At 40.8% G+C, this 19,293-nt stretch overlaps 1 protein-coding gene across 1 annotated transcript in view; it reads right to left on the bottom strand.

Annotated features, from left to right (window-relative positions):
* Window positions 1-19,293, bottom strand: part of LOC119886455 (inositol 1,4,5-trisphosphate receptor type 1-like) — a 91,335-nt gene that overhangs the window by 43,996 nt on the left and 28,046 nt on the right. The window contains 17 exon segments of the mRNA XM_038697213.1: window positions 5,881-5,916; window positions 7,288-7,399; window positions 8,940-9,088; window positions 13,156-13,340; window positions 13,453-13,573; window positions 14,645-14,773; window positions 14,952-15,077; window positions 16,019-16,270; window positions 16,435-16,635; window positions 16,748-16,873; window positions 17,015-17,152; window positions 17,265-17,336; window positions 17,475-17,642; window positions 17,800-17,965; window positions 18,060-18,114; window positions 18,391-18,529; window positions 18,616-18,809. Coding sequence (XP_038553141.1) covers window positions 5,881-5,916; window positions 7,288-7,399; window positions 8,940-9,088; window positions 13,156-13,340; window positions 13,453-13,573; window positions 14,645-14,773; window positions 14,952-15,077; window positions 16,019-16,270; window positions 16,435-16,635; window positions 16,748-16,873; window positions 17,015-17,152; window positions 17,265-17,336; window positions 17,475-17,642; window positions 17,800-17,965; window positions 18,060-18,114; window positions 18,391-18,529; window positions 18,616-18,809 — 2,369 coding nt within the window.

The following is a 19,293-nucleotide window of genomic DNA, read 5'->3' on the forward strand; positions in this document are numbered from 1 at the left end:
CAACATCAACCACGAGTTGTCCTTGAGCAATATTGTGCACAAAAAATAATAGGCTGATTATCTGTGGACAGATACACACACACATACACAGACACAAATAACCCATCCATGCTCATGCCTGATGGAGATAATAATAATAAAAATTTAAAAATGCAAATTGGCAACCAAATGGTGAAGCTCAAATAAAAAGGACTCTTATTTCTTTGCACAATATTACCAAGTCCCTAAATTCCTAACATTCTATTTAAAATTAAATGACACTGAATAATAACTCATTTCACTGACAAAGCTTATAAATATACCCATCCACATGTTCACACGAGCACACACAAAACTTCACCGCAGAGGGGGCAGAAATGTGAGGAACTAAAAAACAAACCTGCAACCTAACATGGGCATGTGTCTCCCTTTGTAATTTAGTCATGTGGTTTATGCTGATTAATTGTGCAACTGGACAGGAATTTCCCCAAATCAGCCCCCTTTACGTCAATACATTGATTTCCACAGAAGAACGGTGATGCAGTGTGTATGCAATTGAAGCAATATACAATGTCTTCTAATTCAGTTCAATTGTAACCGCTGCTTTGCGGGGTGGAACATAAAACACTGTCATATGCATAATCTGACCTCTTTTGCTATGTTAATTGTCAACAGCTCATTGTAGTTATTTGGAGTCTAAAAGGACGCATCGGGTGGATCGCACCATAATTGTAAGCATCAGTTCCACTTGTTGTAATTCCCAGAATGTGTGATAAAATACCCACAGAGGCAATGCCAGACAAATAAACACAATGGCATTTAGGGCATATGCGGAAACAGAGGCCGTTAAGGTCGTATGATCTCGCTGACCAGACAAACTCATATATTCCTCTGGGGATGTTGCACCTTTATCGAGGGGTTGCCAAAACCATCCCTTTGTTTAAAATGACATAACTAAGAGCCCATATCCCATAACAGCCAGACACCGTCATAAAGCAAAATGGCTGTTCATAATTAAAGAACAGGCCAGAAGGACAGATTTATCTAGCAGTGAAAATATTTAACAGCAACACAAGCCGGCTTAAAACAATAACCGGGTGTTACATTGGCTGAAGTGTACACTCAACACCAACCTAGATGCCTAGATCCAGGTGCACTGCTGCTACTGTCTCCTGGAAGACATCTCTACTGCACTTTTATTGCCATTTACCACTGAAGGGCACACATCAGTGGAGGGGTTAAAATTCTAGGAAAACTGTTGGCTCTTATGTAACTGCTTCCTGGGAGCTGGTTGGAGCCCAAGAATCGTGCAGCATTAAGCAGAGGAAAGTAGAACAGTTCTGCATGTTGCTGAGGAATGTCTGCAGCTCCCCCTCTTGACCAAGTAAAAAAACAACAGCTCAGAGTCTCCTGATTTCACCCACAGTAGCAGGCAGGAGGATAAACGAGGACAAGCAGAGTCTATCTGAGGCAGTTTGGCAGAATTAGAGATGGGAGTGGCAGCTGGATAAGTTAGAGAAGACCAGTCAGTGGAAAACAAAAAAGCACAGCTGTGAAAGTGAAAGTGAATTGGACCAAAAAATATTTGTGAAAGGTTAGGTAGGGATGTGGTGAGAAAAATGCATGGAGAAAAATTAGGAAACGGTAATGTAGAAATCTGTATCTAAACAAATAGTAATTTGTCGGGATAATAAGGAGATTGTGGGGAGCTGGCATAAACACAAATATATGGAGAGCTTGACACACACACACACACACACACACACACACACACACCTCCACACTAGCAGAGAAATAGTCCCTTTTATAACCCTAACTACCTGTATGGGTTACACGCTCAGCACCATCCTCAACAAACAGTATTACATCACCAGAATAAGACAAACATCTCCATCTGACCCCTTTGAGCTCCCACCGTCTTACAAACAAAGAAGCTCCCATTCACATGAAGCAAACACAAGCGCATGCAGAGAATGATATGATCAGGCCTGACAGTGAGGGTGGCGGACTGGTCAGGTCTTGTTTTCCCCTGGCTCGCATTTTATCACATTTCTATTTATGGAACAGTGAGATAACCCCTGCTAATGGGTGAACCGTCACTCCGCTTTATCCTGCGCTCTCATCACTCCCCCTGAATACACACATAAACACACGATCCGGCCCACAAACTTGGCATGCAACAACTAGAAGTATGTTGGGGTCTGTCAAACAGTAGTGAAACTGACAGCTGCACTCATTCCTAAAGACCTTTGGGTGGGAGTTGTTATGGTAGGTCAGAGAGCAGCAGCAGGCTAAATTGGGGTTACACAACAGCTATCATGGCAGTTTATCTTGCTGCTGCTGAGAGGAAGTTGGGGTTTTCGCCTGCCTGTCTCCCATCTGAATGATATCCACACACATGCTGCCAGCCAACAGTCTGGGCACTGTATGCAGTTGTTAACATGAGCATGTGCATGAATGAGTGACATACAGCATGTGCTGTGGAGGGAATATGTGTACATTCTTAACACGCACATGGGAGGAGCCGATGGAACAAAGCGCTGGTCTCCGAGAACAGCCCTGTATTTCTGGAAGCAGGGGATTTCCATTGCTACAGTATCAAGCGGCATGTATAAGGGAGGGAGGGAAGGAGAGAAAAAAGACAGGGAGACATAACAGAGAAACTGAGAGCATGTTGCTTCCTGGTAACTCTGGAAAGACCCTTTCGGATAATTTCTCCATTTCCCCCAACTATCATCACTGTTCACTTCCCGTGCACTCACCACACTCTTGATTAAGTGACTAGTCCATTGTCTGCCAGTTTTTCACTCTTCTGTGTTATTTTCCTGCTGGCAGAGATTCTCCAGCTCTGAACTTCTTGAGAAGCTACTTAATAGGCTGTAATCATTAAAATGTGCCAAACAAAGCCAGTAAAGCGATCCCAACACTTACTATCCACTTACTATTCTGGCGCTTTCAATCACATTCGTCGTCAACAGTAGACAGAGTTTGCACAGTTGTGACGGAGATTAATCTGCTGACGTACGAGCTCAGTAGCTGCTATGATTTTACCCATAGTACTTTTAGGGTTTCTGTTCTAAAAAGCTCCTAAGAAAAAGCTATTAAGTGGACCTTGGGTATTGACTGACAAAACTGTCAAACTATTATTTCCAAGATAGAAGAATCTTGGAAAGGAATAAACTATGATGCTTAACTTTAAGCCAACATGGATGGGATTTCCTTAAAGTCCTACGAATTAAATCACGTTATGTCAACACCTGCTGATGAAAATCTTGTGATCTGTTTGTAAACTCCAGAAAAGAAATTAGCGGACCTTGAATAAGTACTTGTCAAATTGTATAATACACTTCTAAATAAAGTAATTAAGTAAGTGATTTACAACAACAACAAAAAACCATTTTAAAGAGCAGAAAATGACGACAAAAAAGGCAAAATAAAGCAATAAAGGGCAAAAGTTTTAAAAAAAGCAAAATGGCAAGGGGACCTGATCAAACCATGAGAATGACTCCAGATCATTGTGAGTTTTAAAAAAGTGATTTAAAAAAAAAAGTCACTGATCTGGTTGCACCAATGCAACAGACATTCCAAAGCTGAGGAGCCAAGACTGAAAAAGGCTTGGACACCCCAGGTAATCAAATGAGTAGTTCAGACCACCAAAAGACCCTAAAAAGGATCTCTAGCTATGTTATAACGCACATAGCAATTGCTGATGCAAATTACCTTGAAGCTATAATCTGGTACAGTGCATCAAATGGAAACATCCCTTTTAAATAAAAAAAATAAATGAATGGATGAATGACTAAGTGACTAACAGTAAAATGTTCCTGGGAGCCCCCCAAGCAGTGCCTTTAGGCAAGGGTATGAGTAATATTCCAAATCTCGCAGGCAGACTGTGAAATGGTCAGAAGACCAGTGGCTTTCTTGAGTAAACAGGAGGTGAGTGGACTGACTTCTGGTCTGAATAAAAATAACTGCAGCAGTCCATATGGGATACTTTAAGCTAAAGCTTAACTAAGTGTTTCTGAAACAAAACCCCCTATAAACTATGAACAGTTTTATGTAGGATCGCTACGTCCCATCCTATGGTATTAGTAACCAGTGACATGATGTGACACATGGTTCCTCTCAAGTCACATCCGTGTGGCTGATATTGTTTGTACCTTGTGTGTGTGTGTGTGTGTGTGTGTGTGTGTGTGTGTGTGTGTGTGTGTGTGTGTGTGTGTGTGTGTGTGTGTGTGTGTCTCATCATGGCAACATGTGGCCCTGGGGACAGCTACTGTAGCGAGAACTACCACAGGGGCTGTTTTGAGTACTTTGGCCGGTATTTATATTTCTGTATGTAGTTGAGATCAAAATAATGGCCGAGTTTGGAGATGGGTGTGGTCCAGCCCATGAGTACAGAACACTCATGTGATAGTAATGACTACTACTAGGTTGGAATGTCAAAGTTGACGGGCGTTGGAGCTGGTGTGATCCTGTCGCAAGTCTATCTGTTAGATGGAGAATCCCCAGCTATATATACACTCACACCTGCTCTTGTAATGGTGGCAAAGGGCTTAGAAGAGTACACTCTCCCACCACCATCCATCATAAAAGGGCTGTGCAGATGACGTAGAAACATTTCATGGATGTTACGCAATGTAACAGAATTACCCAACTAAACCATGTTCATTTTTTCGACTACTAAGTTGTTAGTGCGTTCACTTAGTAAGATTATACTATCAACAGCGCTATTGGGGGCTTTAGTGACCTGGACGTTTCTATTCTACTATTAAAAATATAAGATGACATAATTAGCACAAGATTATGAACAAGACAATTTTGAAAAATTAGATGGTGTAACTGAGAAAGTGAAAATCTCCTTAATGGGACAGGAGTATGAAGTTTAAAGCTGAAGTGTTGGACTTTTACATATAAATGAACATCCGTTACATACAAGCCCTTGCCAAACGAGTTCACTCAATGCTGATTAAGCCTATCACAGGTAGGTAAATCTCTCCATATACGCAGTATCCCAGAGTTCTTAAAACTGCTGCCTATGGCGATGTTCCCGCGCAGTCAAACCAGTACTGATGTATTTTATGCCAACCAGCAATGATAGTTTTGCCAGAGCTGAAGGGGGGGAGCAACCGTAGCAACAACAACAACTCAGTATGCCAGAGTGCCTTATTTAACCATATTTTAACCCTAACCCCACACTAACCAATGGAGGCAATGAGTACTAGCCAATCAGAGGCAGAGTTGTCAATAATCTGACAGGAAAAAAAATAACGGTGGCACAACCAATACGTCATCAGCACACGTTGGAAGTAGTTTTACACTGCTGGTTTAAAGACAAAAGATTGGAACTGGTGGTTACAGCATGTAAAAAAGTGTGTCCCTCCACAGAAATACCGGGGCCCAGAAGTCGCACACAATTTGTGATGAGCAATCTTGAGCTGCATATAGGTGCTGTAATTGGCAAGCTGTATAGCCGTTCTGTTACAAAGCTTCAAATAAAGCTGTTAAATTGGATTAATAATAGTCCACCTAAAAGTATATATATATAATATAATAGTATTATTCTAAAAACTAATTTCTTCCTTAAAGAAGGTCCTCCAGTACAGTAAGTAAGTACATCACCATATGACTTACTGATTAATTGACTGATAGATATACACACACAACAGACAAGCATATTGCATAATGTGAGCTAGACACAATAGCAGTACAGCTACATTTTAACGTGGAGATCAGGAGCAACTCTTACAGGCACAAAACAGGGAGGGATGGACTAAGCTGCCGACTGGTGTCACAGATGAGTATGCGATGCTAGAGAGTCTACTTGCAGTACAAGCATGTCTACGTTGTTAGTGGGAGACAAATCAGATGTACATCACAATAGTAAGTAAAATGATCAACCTCAGCCACATCCATCTCATCATCAAAGGCAATCAGCTGCAAGAGAAAAGGTATAAAAGGGGGCAGAGAGTTAGCAGAGGTAGATTAGTGAGTTCAAGCTCAGTCAAATCATAAGTGTGCAAATGTAAAGCTTCTCACACACACACACATGCACGCACGCACGCACGCACGCACGCACGCACGGTGCATGTGAAGTTAGTGAAAACAGCAGGAGGATAGCATGTTAAAGCGAAAAACCAGAACATAATAAACAGTGGCAAAAACACCATCCACGTGTTATTGTTTTACAATATTGAAATCCCACATGATATTGTGCTTGCTTCACATTCATTTACAGAAAAAAGTTTAAATGGCGTAATGCTTCTGGCTTCAGAAGACAAACAGACTAGCTGAAATCTTCTGTGAATGTCTTTTATCAACAGTAGCTTTCTCTTTGCTCATAAACCTGCAACAACAAAACTTGGTTTCCCATCTCAGCCTCCTATCTGAGTGGCATTTTTCAATAGTTGCAATAGTCTGTTCAAATATTTGCAGCACTGCCATATACTATTTCTACTGTACTATTGATTTACACGATTTACCTTCTGTATGCTTGTAGATTTAATAGACCTCTCTGGTTTGCTATTGGTGTGCTATGGAGTGACTCATAAATGAAGGCCAACCAATTCTATTAAAGCTAAGGTAAGATAAGTGTTTCTCACCATAACCCACGATGTGTATGCTTGAAGCTCTACAAACATTTTAAATGAATCTCTCTCCCCAATTAAATTTGCACTGTTTTTTAAAAACACCAAATTTTGGTGGTGCATCTGCATCCTCTTGCATGTGCATCCTGCAGCACATGCATGAGATACAACAGAAAAGTGACTTGCTCTTAAAAACACGCTCCATAGTTTAGTAGATAGATTAGTGCAATCGGTCATTAGTAGTAGCCACCGAGGTCATTAGTAACCAATGAATGCTTTGTAGAATGGTTGAGTGAAAGAGTTGAAGCATGCATGTTGAACATAGTGTAAATAATGTTGACTTTGTTGACTTAGTGGACGTTGGACAGAAACCAAGAAGGGAATCTATTGTTTACTACAGTTGTATCAGTGTTTGCCAAACATAAAACTAGACATGATAATGAGTAGTCATAATTACACAGGCTGCAGTGATTACAAATAAAAGACTTGATGAGATAAGTATGGATCTTTTCTGTTCAGCACGCTACACAGGCTCCAGAGGCAAGAAAACGCCTTTTATTTGACAATTTTTTGATCTTATGTCTTCCAGTAAGTTTGGTGCAGTGGGACGGGGACACTGTATCTTGAGATGTCAGTAAAGTGTTTCATCTGCTGTGTGTGGGTGAATCTTGGGAACAAATACAAGCAGGTGATGAGAAACAGGTTCACAGAAGGCACGTACCTTCTCCCCATAGCCCCGGTCTTTTGTCATCATTTCCCTCAGTGTCTGCAGGACTTTGATGCACAGACGCTCTTCATTCTCCTCCAGCAACTGCTTGGTGTGTTTGATCAGTCTGGTCAGGAGAAGAGAAAGAAAAAGTGAGGCCATACAAACTGATTGATGAAAGCTGCCATTCTTCAACCACCTAACTGAACACACCTCAACTCCAGTGAAAATCCCAACATATTATTTTGGCTGATTTCAATCATACAGTGATCTTGTTTTAGCCCCAAACAACAAATTTGGAGGATAAGAGCCAGACAGCACATTTAAATATCTTGGATGTAAATGAAAATGACAAAGTTATGCAATTGGGAAACTACTCAACACCAGGGCAGATGTTCTTGAGCTCTCACAGACCTTTAGAGACCAGTGATTCCACTGAGTTAAAGGTTGGCACACTTTTCCACAAACTACTGTACTCCACAATTTTAGTAGTCGGATAATCCCTGCAACAACAATGGCTCTTTGTGTCCCGCTACTACGTTCCCTGTAATCCAATCTGAGCTCTTATCAGCCACCACAAAACACCATAAAAAAAAACACATTAGTGTCAATAATTTAAATTTATTTATTCGTGTTCAAGATATTTAAATTTCACATTCAATGCAGACTTTTCATTACTACTACAATGAACAGAATTATAAACGCAACACTTTTGTTTTTGCCCCCATTGATCATCATTTATTGTGGCCAGCCTAAGGTACACCTGTGCAATACCCATGCTGTCTGATCAGCATCTTGAAAGCCGCACCTGTGAGGTGGATGGATTATCTCGGCAAACACACAGAAAACATAAACAAAGATTTTGACAGATTTGACAGGCCTTTTGTGAACATAGAGAAAGTCTTAGATCTTTGAGTTCAGCTCATGATGAATGTGGGCGAAAAACAAAAGCGTTGCGTTTATAATTTTGTTCAGTGTAATAATTACTACAGCATCTCGTTTGTTCGGAATTTCTTATGTGTCTATTTTGTTAAATAAAAACAATTTATGGTTGATAGGAAATCTAATAAGCCATTACAGTAAATACTACTTGAATACATTTTTCTTCTGTCAACATTTCTTTACTTTTGTGCAAATTGGTTTGAGAAGCCAGCAGGCTTTCTGGTGTACTCAAAGCCAGATGCTCAATGTCCAGGACCTTTAAATTGTATGCAAAAGAGAAATGTAGTTAAAGTTAAACCCCAGTTCAGCCTCTTAGCACCTTCCCTGAGGCTGTCAGATACCACATTAAACTAGCAGCATAAAACTCCATAAGTGGGACAAATTCTAACCATAACCCTTGTGTTATCGAAATGATCTGCTCAAGAAAGTGTAAGGAAGTCCCATTTCAAACTCACTTCACTCACAGAATACTGCTGAAGTCCTGCCCAAGTCAACCCCTGCCTATCTCAAGCTAGTTGTTCTCCAAATTGATTTTTCCACTGAAAAGATATGAATGGAAATCGATGGCTATCTAGAAAGTAGGAAACACAAAACAATAAAAACATATATTTAAGCATCCTAAAAGTATAATCTAAATTGTTTATAAGCAAGTGAATGAAAACTGTAAATGTTATCTAAGCCTAGGACAAACAAAGACAACGTGGCGGTTGGGGCATTAGACTTACTTTGATATGAATCCTCCACTTTCACATTTCTTGCGAGCTTCTGTGTTCTCAGGGAAGAGCAGCTCTGGACGATGCAGTACATCCACCAGCACTGAGAGCTCAGCTTGGACCAGTGGCCTCAGACGGTCCTCCAGCGCTGACACTATGTCCTGCAGGGCATAGTGAGAAACCGTACAAGAGTTTAGACATGACCAGAAACTACAATATACAAAAGCAAGTTCTGTGATGAGTTCACAGGTTTAGACTTTAGCCTCCTCACTGACACACCTAATGAAACCACACTCTTGAATTTGTTTTTATCCCAAACTTTTTATTTAAAATGTAAATAAACCTGCCAAAAAAACAGGCCATATTAGGAGGGTTTGCAAAGGAACACTGGCTGCTGCTCAAACAGAGCAAAAGCATGGCATGCTGAGAAAAACACAAAATATATGGAGGTGTGATGGTTAAAGCAACCATTTTGGTGAAGTCTGAGATCCGCCCAATATTTTGCAAAATATGGCCGCTGCCACTTGCCATAAAGGAACGAGGGGATGCTGAATTGAACAGACTGGAGAGGGACAACATAATCACACCAGTCAAGCATGGTGAATGGGCAGTACCGGTTGTAACTACTGACAAAAAGGACAGTTGTGTGATTACAAACTAATAGTGAATCAGGCTACCCTTTTCAAAGAAGGTCGCTCTCTTGATGATGAGTCAAAGAAGCTGTTGACCATCAACACACACAGAGGTTTATTTGTCTACAAAAGACTGGCTTTTGGTGCGAGTCCAAAGAATTATTGTAGTTTATTTGGATGATCTGCTTGTGACAGGAAAAGCAGAACAGGAACACTTGCAGAAACTACAGAAAGACCTGCAGAGGCAGCAGGGGAGCGGATTAAGGGTCAAGAAGTCCAAATCTGAGTTTGGAAAAAAACTGAATGAATACCCAACAGTCGGGGCATCCATCCTTCCCCATACAAAGTCAAAGCAATTAAGGATACACCACCTGCCACTTGTTTCAAAGGAGTTGAGAGCTTTCCAGCGTCTAGTGAATTACTATTGGAGATTCACAGCACTGTGCTTGCTCCGCCATACAGGCTGCTGAAAGACCAGGAATGAATGACAAGGAATTGCTGAGTGAAAAGGTACTGGTGCACTACAATCCTGACCTACCTCTCACACTGGCTTGTGACTCGTCTGCATACTGAGAAGAAATATTCTCTCTCCGATAAAAGAAGACGGATGGTTCTGGTTTTTGGAGCAAAAAAGTGGGGGGGAAAATTCAAGCTTGTGACCGACCATAAACCCGTTTTACAAAAGCCTGCCCACTATGGTTGCAGCCCGAATCCAAAGTTGGACAATTATCCTCTCTGCTCTGATTATCACATTTAGTACTGTGCCTTAGAGAAACATAGCAATGCAGAAAGCCATTCAAGAGTTCCCCTACCACACACCAGTGATGCAGGGACTACAGCTATATCAGAGACCATTCACCCACTGTTGGCTAAACACTTGCAGGCTCCACTGAATGCTGACCAGGTGGCATGTGCGACACACACAGACAGGGTGCTACACAAAGTTTCGAAGTATGTCAGGAGTGGATGGCCAAATGGATGGGAGTCAAGCCTTCCACACATGCAGATGAGAACTGTCCGTTGAGCGAGGGTGTGTCCTTTGGGAAACCAGGGTGGTGATACCGGAGAAATGGAGAAAGACTTTGTTAACGGGCAGAAGCTCAGTCAGTGGTGGCTGGCTTGGGAACCAGAGGGTCGCTGGTTTGTATCCAGCAGAAACCAGTCATATGGAGTGTGGACTGGTAGAGGGAGAGGTGCCAGTTCACCTCCTAGGAACTGCCGAAAATGCCATGAACCCCTAACTGCTCAGTGCAGCGACCACAAGGCAGCCCCTCGCTCAGGCGTCTCTCCTTACGTTAATGCATGTGAATAATGTGTATAAAACAGAATTTCCCCTAATTCTTGTTACAACCAAGGTATGCAGAATACCATCTCTGAATGCACAACACAGCGGATGGGTTACAACAGCAGAAGACCACACTGGGGGCCACTCCTGTCAGCTAAGAACAGGAAACTGAGGCTACAATTTGCACAGGCTCACCAAAACCGGACAACAGAAGATTGTAAAAACGCCTGGTCTGATGAGTCTCGATTTCAGCTGTGACATTCACATGGCAGGGTCAGAATTTGGCGTAAACAACATGAATGCATGGATCCATCTTGCCTTGCATCAACACTTCATACTGGTGGTGGATGGTGTAATGGTGTGGGGGAAATTTTCTTGGCACACTTTAGGCCCCTTAATACCAATTGAGCATCGTTTAAACGCGACAGCCTACCTGAGTATTGTTGCTGATGTCCATCCCTTCACGACCACAGTGTACCCATCTTCTGATGGCTACTTCCAGCAGGATAATGCACCATGTCACAAAGCTCAAACCATCTCAAACTGGTTTCTTGAACATGACAATAAGTTCACTGTACTCCAATGGCCTCAATAGATTTTATAAATAATTTCTTACATAATATCCCTGTATAACAAAAGGATTCATTAATCCAATGAAAGAAATAAAGGTAACAGGACAGGACTGAACCTGTAGGCCACTATCACATATTTTCATACACACACACGCCTTCAAAACAGCATCAATTCTTCTAAGTACACTTGCATAAAGTCAGGGATTTTGTAGACACATCGTCAGGTGTATAATTAAACAATAAGAGAAAGCAGAGGAGCCTGAGCACGAAGACAAGGGCTGAAGCTGCAGCGCAGGAAGGCGCAGGATATATAAGGGATTATATCTGTTGAGCAGAGTTATAGGATTACTCCTACGCCATTTCAGCCTTTGAATTATACTGTATATAACAATATCTTCTGCAGGCTACGTGCATCCAAATCAGCTATTGCATCCAAGAAATCAAGCTGGGACCAGCCTAAAAATACCTGTGAGATTGCTTTGTGAATTAATATAGAAGTGACATATGCAGTACACAACATATTGTACTTAAACAAAGTAAACCATATGTGTGACGCACAACGACATGCCAAATGCACTTCCTGTCACATCTGGTGATTATTAGTGTGAAAATATGCAAATACGTGAGGCTGCATCATGAAGACTGCTGGTCTGTTGGGGATTCTAGTACTGTGTGGGCAGAACAAAAGGGCTTGTAGGGCTTCAAGAAAACATAACAGACAATGAACAGTGTTCATACATACATCCTGACAAATGCTTTTCCCTAAATAAATGCAAAGGGAAAACTAAACTAAAACTATTTTAGTACCCACATTACTCTCTGTACAGGAATGGGTTGGTGTATAACCTGAAACAACCAATGACAATATTATGATTAGGTTGGTCTGGAGACTGGAATTGTTTACTTCATTAAAAATATTATTCACTTTTCAGCCCATCCCCTCGGCTTCCTGTGTGAGAAGAGATAACAGCTGAATTGAACCAGGCAGAGATTTCAGACTTCCAGTGAATACTGAGTCATGTGTTACAAGAAACAGGGAGTAGTCGCTTAGCCTATGACTAAAAACACTTCTACAGTATTTTCTTTGCCTTACACTTACCAAAAGAAAATTATGTACCATGTTGGTCTCACGCTACACTTTTGTTTATACGTTTGCAAATTACAGTCAAGATGTAAAGGCAGATTGAGTTTACTCTTATCATTTTTAAACATTTTCCTGACACACAAGTATTCACTTGTCCTGGTGAACTGTAGAGGTTCGATTGCATTAGCTTTCCCATCTAGTACTATTTATTAATAAATGTAATGTACATTTGGGAGTGGCAAATGACTGAATAATAGCTCAGCCTTTCCAGTAGGAATATTTTGGGATATATGATATAAAATAGAATAAATAAACAAATGGCACATGCATAAAAATAAAGAGCTGGTCAAGGATATGCCTGGACCCGATCAAAGAATAACAGTTGGCAAATTGCTAGTTTGTCTTCCTATTGTAATCATAACAAATGCACGTGAATAGCTGTCCTTATTTACGACAGAGGTGAATTACACTTTGTAATTCTTTCTTTCTTTGTGTTATTTTTTTATTTTTACCATCCCACCACAGTCCTGCTTGTTAGAGTTAGAGAAGATGTCTGGTTGAATAATTAAATCAAAATGAATGAAGAAAAAGAATTAAATGAATTACACTGAAATTGTAAAAAAAATTATATATATATGTATGCTTTGCTACCAACCTGTAGCCTCTCAATGATGTTTCTGTAGTCTTTAGAGGTTGTCAGGCCAGAGTCTCGTCTGGAAGTGTTCTTTGCAGATAGTCTCCAGCTGAGGATGCTCTTTTGCACAACATTATTGGACTTGACAAACAAGTTGTTCACCTGGCTGTCCAAGTCCACTGGGATGGCAATGGCCCGGCTCTTGGCTGGTTCGGGGTAAGAATGTAGATATTTCTATTTAATACTTTTACCATACAGTATGCCACAATGCCTTTTCTATAATAGATTGAGACTGGTTGAGTTAGCCCAGTATCTTACCCACGTCTGAGAGTACTTTTATGCAAGCTTCCACTGAGGCCTTCTGAAGAGGGTTAAGCCAGTTACAGTGGAATACCCTGAAAACTCCCTGAAGCAGTTGGACAAATACTGGCTGACGAGTCTGTAAGACACAGAGAGAGAAAATTATAAGAAAAAAACACAATGACAGAGAGAAAAGAATAAAAGGAAAAAAACATACTGTATAGAATATAGGGAGATGAAAAACTGTGAATAAGAATTTAATAAGAAACAAAGTGACTTTTGTGTTCCCTGAATAGGCTGAACTCCTAAACCAACTTGTGCTGGGGATGTCAACATAGGGATGCTATAGCACCTATGGTGGAAGGGTCTACAGCTTTGGGTCCAGTAGGCCAGCTGTTTATGATTATGTGCCGTCCGAACACAACACACCAAACCAGTGTTTAGCGGAGAGTTCAGCTGATTTCTACCACCGTGATGAAAGAGCAATCTATCAGCTGGCCATAGTCAATAAATACCTCAGTTATCTTTCCAAGAATGGCGGCCTGTTGCAAGAGAAAGAGGGTCTTGATGTCATCATGCATTGGTAAACCTCAGCAAGCAGAATTATCAGAATGTGCAAAGGCACAAGGTAAAAAGAAAATCAACAATTTCTGCTGGGGTCAACAAACCAACTCCAAATAGCAAGAAAACAGGGTGTGAAGTGGGCAACTGTTTGGAACACAACACCACAAAGTTACTGTAAGAGGGATTTTGCAATACTGTAGGGTAATGGTCATGGTTTATTGGGAAAGTGGTGGGCGACATGACACCGCTGCATCAAGGTCTAAGAATCGGCATGACCATGTTGCGTGAGTACATCATCTGCACCATGTCCCAGTAAAGCCTTGTACAAAACACCCACAGATCTGGGAACAACAGAGTCTGTGCGCTGACTAAGCTATGAAAACCTGAAAACCCACATAAGGATCCAAGGGTTGGGAAACAAAATATGAGCGAGAGTCATCATTACTTACGTATACATAGCGTGCCATCTATGCAGAGGAAAGAATCATAATTTATACTACGTATATAAAAAACAAAAAAAAGGTATGCGAGAGGGGTTTCTCTTCGTCAAACAAAACAACTCAACCTGATTTATAAACTTTAAATGGCACATGTAAGACTGCCTTGAATATGTATTTCAGATACTTTACTCCACAATCCAGATTACCTGCAGGCTTGTGCTCTGGTCAGAGAAAGGAGAGCTAAAGAAACATGTGACAATGCTCATGACTGTCTCAGTTACATAACGCTCCAGCGTGGTATCTGCGTGCTTCCTGTCACTGGTGTTGTTGCACACCTAGGTAGGAACAGAAAAGATATTAGCATGCACAGGTAACTAATCACTGCATGCTGTGATGACATAATCAACCAAACCCATGACATAATATAAAGCATTATAGTACTCTCCATCTATTGATCACACTGTCTAATATCAGTCTGTCTCACTTTGAGACGTCAAATACACTGTGGCTTACCCTACAAATGTCCACCAGGAAGTTCTCAAACAGCTTCCACATATGGTTGGAGGTATAAATCTCCTTCATCTCCACCTCTGTGTCGACGTAGCAGTGGTTCAGGAAGTTGATGTAGGCAATCTTCACCTATTATGATCCAAACAAACTTAATAAGGCACATTTTTATTAATAAGTATTGTACACAAACATCTCTGGGATACAGCATGTAGGCAGCCATATGCGTTAGTTCCTCTGAACTCTAATAACAGGGTCAAAAAAAAATTATCTTTTCCAGCAAACATGGCCTCAGTTTATTAGATTTCATAATCACAACATGGCATCTCACAATGAACACTTTGATGGTGTAGTCTTCTTATTTTAGTCCTAAAGCGTCTATGCCTACATCTATAATTGCAAAAATGTATTTACATTTTGTCGACGCTTTTATTCAAAGCTTCTTACAATTGCTATATATGGATATATGTCGGAGGTTGCACGCCTCTGGAGCAACTAGGGGATAGGTGTCTTGCTCAGGGACACATTGGTGGATGTGTCACAGTGGGGGATTGAACCCAGGTCTCTCACGCAACTGCACCATCACCACCCTTGTAGTAATAGTATTATAGATAAGTCCAACACACTGTATATATTGTACATAGACATGTATACATGCATACATGACTACCCATCTTATGTACATAAAGTAAACTAGGATTGTTTTGACGTATCTACCATTCCAAATACATATTTATCTGATGGATTAATCTCATTATTAGGCTGCATTCAGGCCTAGTTCACTGGCACTGACATCTCTTCCAAATGATCTCTTTTGTTAGTTTAGTTGTGTCAACTAACAGCTGATAATAAAATTACTTTCGGTCCCCTAAAAATGTGGATATAAACACTCTGGATTAAAAGTTGACAGCCTGCTCTTTAACCCAATTTTAACGCTTTAATTTCAACTTCAGTAAGCTAAATGACACACACACTCTAATCACTATCCGTTTGTTTCAGTACACAATGATTCTGAATCCTATATTAAGACACATTTCACCTGGAAATAGATAAATAAAAGTCATTATTCATACCTCAGGGATACAGTCTTCATGGGTGACGACCCGTACAATATCATCCAGGGGAAGCAGAGAGTTGCACTTAATCTCAGTGTAGACGTTCTTGCCCTCAGTGCAGACAGCCAGCAGTTCCACCAGGTGGATGTGGTACATTAAAGGGCTGTTTTCATCCATTCGGTCCCTCTCTGAACGCATCATTTGGACTAGGGTCTGGAAGGAGGCACGGTCGTTGTAGAAGACCAGGACATCCTCGCCCGAGTTCACCAACTATTGTCAGCATCATAGAAGCTCATGTTACCATTAGTATCACCACTATTTTCATTGCTTTTACCAACACCTGCATCTTTCAGCTTTACTTTGAATCACTATTTCTCCCTGGTACGTATTACTAATGTTCCATTGTCCATTGTTAAAAATATCATAGAACTGACCTCAGCCATGACAATGTCCTGACACTTCTTGATGAACTTGTTCTCAGCCTTCACGATGGTCTGCAGGAACTTGAGATATTGGACATGTCGACCGTGAGTCTCCGTGCAGTGAACAAAGTGCTGAACCACTCGCTCGTTGATCTCACTGCACAGCTGGAAGTTATTCATGAAGATGTGCTGCATGGTGACGGCTTCTAGAATCTGAGAGAGTTGGAAAAACAAATTTCAGATTTGTTTTCCCAAAAGAAACTGAACTGTATCCACTGTAGAAATCAATCCCTGGGAGTAAATCTGAGATGCCTGAACTACTCACCCCTGGGTTAAGAAACAAGTTGATATGCTTGTGGAGAAGAGCCTGATTCTGCTGATTCCCTGCACAGAAATTCTGCAGGAACTCGTGAGCCAGTTTCATGATCTCCTGCATTCGGACATCCTCACCCTAATGCAAGATAACAGAGACAGACTTACCTTTTGATTTACATGACATTAATGGGGAGCTGGCGATGTGTAAAAACTATGCAAAGCTTCAAAGCTTTCTAATTCTTCTGCATGTGATAAAATACTAGTTGCACTGTTGTACCTTCTCATAGGGGATCTGTAAGAGCTCAAGCACTACACTGTGAGCTCCCATGTTCCTCAGCAGCCTCTGCTGCTGTTTCTTACTCTTCTTCCCTGAGCTTCCCTCCTGGACACACAGCTTACTGAGACGCAGCAGGATCTGACACACACACACACACACACACACACACACACACACAGCAGGAGGGTTTAAATTACAGGGAACAAATCACATACATGAAAATAAAAGATTCAAATATAAATGAACATGCCTCTTTTACAACTCTGTAGTTGTAACTGCTGGAGCTTTCTGTCTTCTTCTTGTCTGAACTAAGTGAGTCTCCCTGTAAAACAAGGAGCAATGAGAAACACTGTCATTTAGAGTCAACATAATCTCTGTTGAGGCATATTAGCCTTTTAATGAACTTTCCTTCTTCATCAGTTTAACAAATTTTATGTTTTCATGTTCTCGTAGACAGCACCTTCTTTTTATTGTCAGACTCTGAAGGTCCATCTCCGTCCATCCCATCTTCACCTTGCCTCTTATAAACCCACAGTTCAGACTTCTCCACAATAGAACGCAGCTGGTCCAAATCTGTCTTAATCTGCTTGTAGTTATCCACATCCTGGCTGGTCACCAGCAGCTGGACCTACATTTTTAATTGAGTGTAGATTTTCATCAACTTCTTCTCATAAATCCTTACATTTCTCAATTACTGGTTTTGCACTAGTGAACTTATGAGCACTAGCCCAGATGTGTGCATGGTCAGACATTAAAATTGAGTATTAAAAAACGCTGCGGCCTACTTGTTTGAAGGCCATGAGGACCTCCTGCCTCTGGCTGAAGTGTCTGAAGAGCAGGTGAAGCGCTCCAGACACGAGAGGAGGATAATCATGCATGGTCAAGTGCAGCAGGACCCTTAGAAAGGTACGACCACCGTGGTCATCCAGGTCCAGTGGAGTGTTCTCCTCACTAAAATGTAATTGGAACAGAAATTACATGACCTTTCTCTTGCTTCCTCTTGCTTTATAATAGCTTTAGGAAAGACAAGCAAGCATTGGATTACCTTCCTCCAAAAATCCCCTCTGCCTGTTCTTCAATGTTCTCAAAGTCAAGATTTCCTAGAGTTATTAAAAATATTCAAAGCAATTAAAAAAAAAAAAATCTATTTCAAAATTAATATGAAACAAAATGCTAAATAATTGCCTTTTTTTATTTTAGGCATTTTTCACTGCGGATATTTTAACTTGTCACAGCAGAAAAAGTGAAACAAATTTGGTAAACAATTGCTCAGTTCAGTACCTTTCACACCTTAAAGTGAACATAGATATACCAGGCGTTTCCTGCTATGACAAGCCACAACATCTGTAAAAGGTTTAAATCAAGTGGCATCATACCTGGCATCTGACCTGGGACATTATTGGTTCCATTCTGGCTGGCAGCATTGTCTGTTTGTGGGTTGTTCTCGTCAAACTCCCGTTTGAAAATACAAAGCAGGCAGGAGATCCTGTAGTCTAGCCGTACATTCAAAATGAACTAAAAGAAAAGACAACAAGATCCGATATAAATTAAAAAAACAAAGTGTTTGTTATGAAGAAAGAACCAGTGTCCTGATGTCCTACCTGTAGAATCTCAATGACCTTGAGCTTTGTGTCCATGACCATGATGTCTTCCCTCTCTGGTTCAGTCTGTGTTTTAACCACATCTCCCTCCGGCTGATGAGTTGGTGTGGCGGGCAACAAGCCACCTCCTCGCAGCACTACCTGGGTCATCAACTCCCCGACTCCATGAATGGACTTCATCACATTACTGCCAGCTACAGTACATGCAAAACAAACAAACAAACAAACAAACAAACAAAAAAAACCCCAGACCAATAATAACATTCAAATCTGCAGAAATTATGAAAATTTGTGTGGAATGATCCTACTTGTTTTTAATTTGGATATGAGAGGCCACCGAGAATCAACCGTTGAAAAATGAAACTGTATTTCAACATACTTTGTAAGATGGTTAAAACATCATTTCTAAATTTAATTCTTTTGTTTTTTAAAACTCATGTAAGAAGATTTAGGTGTGATTGTGCATGCTATCTTTAAATTACTTGCAGGGCACTGTATCTGCACATAGCTGTGAAAATGAGAAGTTAACCAGTATGTAATTGAATAAATCGGTCCTGGAATAATGTTCCTGCAAGAAAGATTTGAGACTAAGCAAAAGTAATCGACAGCTAAAATGACTTTTGAAAATCTTGACTCTCTTTGTATGATGACCATCATGATCATCCAAGGTACTAATGT

The sequence above is a fragment of the Micropterus salmoides genome, unplaced genomic scaffold (genome assembly GCF_014851395.1).
Source record: "Micropterus salmoides isolate LMB-PRFRI ecotype aquatic unplaced genomic scaffold, ASM1485139v1 Ms_hic_scaffold_4, whole genome shotgun sequence".
Classification (NCBI taxonomy): Eukaryota; Metazoa; Chordata; class Actinopteri; order Centrarchiformes; family Centrarchidae; genus Micropterus; species Micropterus salmoides.